The 7,095-nt window shown below is 36.1% G+C and overlaps 1 protein-coding gene across 1 annotated transcript; it reads right to left on the minus strand.

Annotated features, from left to right (window-relative positions):
* Window positions 1-2,652: 2,652 nt before the first annotated feature.
* On the minus strand, window positions 2,653-6,704 carry LOC133337907 (uncharacterized). Its single transcript, XM_061546110.1, has 8 exons — window positions 6,356-6,704; window positions 5,315-6,253; window positions 5,040-5,246; window positions 4,836-4,977; window positions 4,542-4,751; window positions 3,862-4,066; window positions 3,722-3,797; window positions 2,653-3,651 (listed from the first exon to the last, which is right to left on the minus strand). The coding sequence occupies exons 1-8, from the start codon at window positions 6,602-6,604 to the stop codon at window positions 2,662-2,664; spliced, it is 3,018 nt and encodes a 1,005-aa protein (XP_061402094.1). The 5' UTR covers window positions 6,605-6,704; the 3' UTR covers window positions 2,653-2,661.
* Window positions 6,705-7,095: the final 391 nt, after the last annotated feature.

Consider the following 7,095-nt stretch of genomic DNA (forward strand, 5'->3'; position numbering starts at 1 on the left):
CGCTAAGGAACGAAGTCCAAACTACAGCTTCTGGTTGACATAGTTGGAATGCGAGGAGACATGAAGGAGGAGACAACCCCAAGGAAATGCTTGCTTTCCTCCATAAGCCGAGATTTTCAAGCGCGTCGGTCTTGCGTGCAGATTTTTTAATTTGAAAGACCATGTGCCAAAATATTCTCTTCCACTTCATCTTTCCATCAGATTCGTGGCCTTCCCCTTTGCGTGAACCATCACTTGGCTCGCTTTTATATGCCTTCTGAGCTGGGACATCCTCATTCATTCGCACAACATGGCCTAGCCACCGTAGCCGCTGCAACTGGCTATGTCGATGTGCGCGTATAGATAGTACAGCTCGTGGTACATTCGACACAGATCAAATGAACACTCCAAGAGCTTCAGATCCATACAACAGCAGCGTCTTGTAGAGTGTGAGTTTGGTCTGGCGAGAGGTGGCCTTGTTTCTAAACTGCTTATTTAGACCATAGTAGTAGTAGTTTGTCATCAGCGAGGCTAACGGCACTAAGTCGATGCGATTGTGCGTTTCTATGCCCATCTGGAGGCCCTGGAAGGATGTGTTCTGCCCGCAGGATGAACCGTATTCCCCCTTTTAGAAAAATTCAACTGAATATTTTCTCACCCATTCTGGCACAAATGGATAGCTGCATAAGTTCTCAATGAATTTTGTGAAGCCGTGCGTGTTGGTTTTCTCTACAATGACCAGGATGGGAATATGATCTGAATTTAAAGTGACTTTGTTTTGCGATGTTTAAAGTGGTTGGTATACGGGAGGAGCAATGTCTGAGGTGATTTGAAAACTCTAAGCTTCCCCATGATTCAGGAAAGTACGGCACGGAGACGATTATAAAGAAGGTGGTCTGAATCAAGCGAACTCATGGGAAAGCAAGCGTTTCCTCGACAGAGGTGGTCTACGATTAAAAACGACCGGAGTCTTACATGGCCTATTGTGTAAATGCTATAGGGCTGCTACAACATCAAGTTACCAAGTTATGTCATTTATCAGATCATACTTGTTGAGCTTTGAAAATATCATTCCCATCCTTATCATCTTGAGTACTGACCGGCAAATTATGCGGTGTACAGCTATTCATCGGTGCTATGTCTACATTAAACACCTCAACCCTGATAGTTCCACACTTTATTATTATCGTTAAACATAGAGTGAATGAGTCACAAGAGACCAGGTCAAGCAATATAGATTTGTACTGGATGGAGTTGTGTAACAAGAATATGGGGGGACTTACCTTCGCTTGTGATACAATCCTTTCGCACAACGTATAACCACCATCGCATCGCTGTAAGCTACATTTCTCCGTTAGCTATGTTTCCTGGATTGCAGCTGCACTAATTCTTGTTCGACTCATAAACTCCAAAATTTTGCAAATATTGTTGCGGTACCAACGAAGTTAGACTGTAGGAAAGTTTCATTATCGGGACTTTCGGCAGAAAATATTGTGTTTAATGCTGCGTATATTACAGTTGAGGTATCTGCGGGGTGTCTCGTATTCCCACGACGATTATTGAGACACACTGTGAGATGTGTTTTATCGGCTTTATCCGGAACAGCGTCGAAATGTTCGGAGAAGGCATTTCGGAATATAATACCGCTCCCATAACACAAATATATTCAAAGTACTTGTACTTATTGAGCCACTACGCACTTGGTATGATCCTTTCACAGAAAATTGTATTCATCACAATGCTGTAAGTTACCGTTTTCTGTTAATTATGATTTCTGGATCGCAGCAACCATAATTCGGAATAAATTGCCATACTCAAAGTGGATACAATATCCACGTATTTGTACTTATTGAGGTTGATATATCTAATCGAATTCTTTTTTCGAGTTAATTCATAGAACCACATAGATTGATCAAGGTCCGAGATTTTTCCTTGAAATTGCTATTGTCTATTCCATTGGAAATATCTCATATATGTACATTTCGTTTGCATCTCAGCCAAAAAACCGATATGATGAGCATTTTGTATTTAATTTCTTACATTTTATTGTTTGGTGTTCCTTTGTTTCAAAACTATTGAATGCTACCAAATTTTCAAAACGCTCTTCTCATATGAATGTATGTATGTATGTGTATAAATTTAGTACAACAATGTGTAAACAAAAAAATGGGATAAATGCCGGCAGGGATTGAACTATTTGTAAAAAAAGAATGAATGAAAAATTATACGATATATTAAAATAAAATACAGTGGTAACAAAATGTGAAAATATGAAATTATTTTAAACAAAATATATATAATATAAAAAATAAAATTGGTGATATGAAATAAGGGTCAAAAGCATATCCAATTTTTTATACTTTTATGTAAGAGTACTTCCTCAAATTTCATATTCATAAATTTCGAAAAAAAACTCTTTCCGATATTTCAGTAACCCATTCATCATTTTTTGCATGAACATGTTTACAAACATTTATTTTAAATAATTGTTTTGTTTTCACTCATTTTCTTAAACATCTAACAGTATTTCTACTAATTTCTAAATATATTCTAATATTTAATTATAATAATCACACATTAAATTTTAACAATATAAAAAAAAATAAATTTGATAGCGAGAGAGTTAGAGCGTAAGAGCTATAGAGAATAAGCTTGAGAGATGGAAAATATATATATTAGATATTAAAAACCATTACGACATCTAGCCAAAATAGCTTCCATAATCATTTGAAACCATTCTGTCGAGTATGTCGAATAATCAGCAGTTCTAAAAAGATTAACCTTAGCTTCAGTACTTAATGTTGAACACAAATAATAATTAATAGCCATTTCAGTTAATTCGACGTGATAGTTTTTCATTGACCATTCCAGGACATTTAAACAATTGGTTTCGTCGAGCAGTGCAATCAGCAGCTCCAATACAAATTGTTCCATTTCGGGTATAATATAGATGCGTGACATTTCAAATGCCTCCAAGAGGGCATAATATTGATTGGCTGGTGGTATATTGTATTTTTGTTTGCGCGATTGCCTTACAATTAGATTGAGGAAGTAACGTAGACCGCTTACTGAATAGTTGCGTAAATGGATTTCACCCTCTTTGCCTTCGCGGAAATCACTGTTCAACATGGTATTGAAAACTTCACTGATCGAACACAACATGGCCTTACTAAAAGCAACGGCAGTGATTTTTTCTGTGTCATTGTCATCTGTAATGTTGTTGGGGGCATTGTCTGGTTCCTTACTGGTGTTGTGGTTGTTGTTGGGGGCATGTACTACAAAACGCATATCACAGTCCTCTTCCTGCAGAGATTGTCCGGCATTCTCCACAAACTCCTCATATTCATCTAAACGTTTTTCCATATCCAATTGTGGCACATGAATACCCAAGGTGTAGCGTGACATGCATGTAAGGGCATCCACTGCCTCGGCAGTAAATTCATCTTCCTTAGAGCTTAATATAATACCCAATAGCAATGTTAGGGCATTGCCATCGTTAAGGAATTGATATAGTAATGGTTTGCTGCGTATTAAATAGCCCACGGTAATGGCAGCCCGTTTTTGTGATAATACATCATCACTGCGCAAGAGACGTGCCAATTCCTCTTTACCATAATTACACTCGCTGACCGAGGTTAATGTTTCCAAGAAGCCAAATCCATCTTTGCTGGTCTAAAAAATAGAACAATGTTTTTTTTTAAATTTATATTTCATAAAAAGGAATAATTATTCCCAATCTTACCTCCTTTACTTTCGTCAATTGATATAACTGATGAGATATTCCCTGTTTTATGACATTTCCGAAAAATTGACTTTCCCTATAAAATCGAAAAATTAAAATTAATACACACATTTATCAATAACAAAAATATTTAAACTAACAATAATATATTCGTCAGCGTTCCTGCAAAATCAGTATTGAGACCAAACATATTTATGGCCTTTATAAGAGTATTCATGGTTTCAGGTTTGCCCAGATCAAGGCTTTTCTTTACCAAACAAGTTACCCGGAATAGTAAATTATCAATCACATCAATGGTGTTGTGGGGTAAGTGACCCAATTGAGGCAATTTAATGGCAGGTACATCTGAAAAGAAATAAAATAATTGAATAATTTATTTCAAGTGCTACCAAAGTTGTGGATTCAATGCATCTGAAAACCACAATTTTTTTTAAAGAATACTCTTCATGTCATCTGAAAAATACAATTTTTTTAAAGAATAGTTTTTCAAGGCCTCTGAAAACCATACATTTTTTTAGAATATTTCTTCTATGCCTCTGAAAACCACAAACTTTTGAAATAATATTTTTCAAGGCCTCTGAAAACCACGAATTTTTGAAAGAATATCCTCTGAATTCCACTAATTTGTTGAGAATATTATTTCGAGGTTCCCTGCCTTACTCCTTGCTGAACAATGCCATACTTTTCCCCAGTTATAAATAGTTATTTTTATAAAAACAACAAACTGGGATTCAGCCTGACTATTTTGCAAAAACAAAATACAAATGGTATCCCAAATAACTCGCCAACACTACTGAGATTGAACTTAAATTATTCTCACCTTGGCTTACTTCCTCTTCATCCTCGATTAAAATACTGTCTTCTTCGGAACGAGCTGCCAAATCTAATAGATTCATAATAATGGTGTGATCATTACTATTTGCATTGGGGTTATTATAGAGATGGCTGGAAATATCTCTTGCTTCAGTTTCTTCCTCGTCGTCTTCTTCATCACTGCAGACAGGTGAATAGGATTCTTCATCGGAATCAGCTTTAAAATAAATCAAAAAACAGAAATATTCCTTAAATAAAAAATCTATGTAAACAGCAAATAAAAATTAAAAATGATCCTAACCATTATTTGGCTGATACATATGACCACCACCCACGGGTGACATGCTGCGCGAACTACAAGGACTTGATGGCATATTGTACGATCTAGGTGAACTACTCGGAGAATCACTATCCAAATAATTTTCTTCTCGTACTTTGGCAAACTGGAAATAAGAAGATATTCCATTATTATTATAAGTTATCTGCCCCTGGACATTCGGATTACCTTGCATTTTGATTCCTTTATAAGTTCTGGTAGTTTTCTCTTCTTGCTTTCCGATTGTAATTTTTCTTCACGTTTCTTTTTGTAATAATCTTCATCGCTGACCATATACATATTAAGCTCTTTGACAAGAACCAAGACCAAACCTTCGCGTAACATTAAATCCATGCTCATATTATCATATTGGAAGTTAATTAGGACATTTAAAATCTGGAAAATATAAAAGACAAATTAATCAAAACTTTATATAAATATATAAATGCATATAGCTAACTCACAGAAGCCTTTTCTGCCGGTGACACCGTATCCTTAATCATTACAATAAATTTTCTAAGAGCCCCTGAACGCCTAATCTTGGAACGATTACAGGCATCGGTGGATAAAATACTTATTATGTGAATACAGTGTCTACGTTCACTTTCACTGAGATCTTCATCGGCCACCAGTACTTCACAGGCTGCCAAAATAGCATCGGCCGAACTTAAAATATAAAATGCTCCTTGATTCTTGGACAAATTTGAGAGTATCTTAAGGGCGGCACTACGATGTTTACTTTTCTTTTCATCGGTAATAAAATGAACAATGGGCGCAAGGGTGCAATGAGCGCGATTTAATGATTCCCAAACCAATGAATTGATTTGCAGTTCCGATATTACCAAAAGACATTTCAAAATTTCACAAACCAAATCGAGTGCTGCCTGTTCCTGAGGTATAATGTAGGCATTTGAATTGCGTGTGGAATTTTTCAACACCTCATGATCAAAAATGTCGCTGCGAACACCTTCCAAATTGCGAGCCACTTCTTCGAAATATTTTTCACGATGTTGATTGCGTTTAAGGCCCACCTTCAGTGGAGCCTGAGCATCGCAAAGTAGTTTTTCCTCTGATTCTGTGTTCGATTCATTTTTCATAATCGCTGTCAGTATGCGCAAGAGGATAGTGAATCCGGATGATTGAAGGAAATGTTTTAGAAATTGAGGATTTGCCAAAAGGAAGCGACATGAACGAAAAGCCATCATACGCGTTTGTACATCCGAGGTGTCCTCAATGATGCGACACAAAGCTTGGGCAATTGCAGGACAATGCGTAGACAGTAATTGATTGGTATCCACTTTGGCTAAATTACCCAAAAGGCGACATGCCCTACATTGTATCACCGGATTGGGTATGGATTTCAAAATCGTAGCCAATGGTATAGCAATTTTATTTTCCAATGCCTGTGAAATAAAGAAAAGGAAATTATAGTTCATTGTCTCTCTCTTGCCTCCTTCCCCTCTCTCTTTGTTGTTGTTGCTACCAAGTAGCCACTGTGTACTTACCTCTCTGCAACTTTGTTCATCCGTGCAACAATTACCCATTATAGACAAGGCCACTTCCAATATCTTTTCATGGGGTTTGCTAAGGAATCTAACCATGGGAGGTACACCTCCTGCCTCCCGAAACAATATAATACCATTTTTATCTTTTACAACATCTGTTCGCAATTTCGTAAGGCCCTTAACAATGACTGCCTTGTCGGTTGATGTCTTTATAACGCCCAAAATGTTTTCCACCAATTGGCGATTCATGATGGTCCACAAAATCAGGCTAATTCATTTAGACTTTAAAAAATATTCGATAAAATAACAATTTCTTCAATAAAAAATATAGATTTTTTGCAAAAATCGTAGCTTCTTCTTTCACTTATTTCCAATGTATTCACGGGGAATGGTTAGCACTGTTTGTATGAAGCTGCTGTAATTAGTGCGCAATGTAACGTAGCTCTGGTGGGAATGTTGGCGGTATATTTATTTGAATATTAAGCCATTGCGTTGTGTATTAAATTAATTATGTATTAATTGTGTATTAAATTAAGAATTGTGATGATATTAGAAAAATAAAAACATGATTAACTTTGGTATTTTTTTTAATAATTTCTTAACTTTAGGACATACTTTTTAAAATTAAATAACTTTTTGTAGAAAAACATAAATATTTCCTTGTAAATAAAATTTAATGGATCCAATGTGTGTAGTATAGCAAAAAAAGTAAATTTTTTGAGGTTTTGTACCCGATTCGA

Source organism: Musca vetustissima, unplaced genomic scaffold (genome assembly GCF_032173495.1).
Source record: "Musca vetustissima isolate MV318-11 ecotype Yass unplaced genomic scaffold, APGP_CSIRO_Mvet_v1 utg69633, whole genome shotgun sequence".
Taxonomy (NCBI): Eukaryota; Metazoa; Arthropoda; class Insecta; order Diptera; family Muscidae; genus Musca; species Musca vetustissima.

Coding starts and splice junctions, on each gene's coding strand:
- LOC133337907 (XM_061546110.1), bottom strand. CDS start 6,604: ATGAATCGCCAATTGGTGGAAAACATTTTGGGCGTTATAAAGACATCA. Junction 3,798..3,861: donor ACGCTGACGAATATATTATT/GTTAGTTTAAAT, acceptor TCGATTTTATAG/GGAAAGTCAATTTTTCGGAA. Junction 3,652..3,721: donor AATTGACGAAAGTAAAGGAG/GTAAGATTGGGA, acceptor TCTATTTTTTAG/ACCAGCAAAGATGGATTTGG.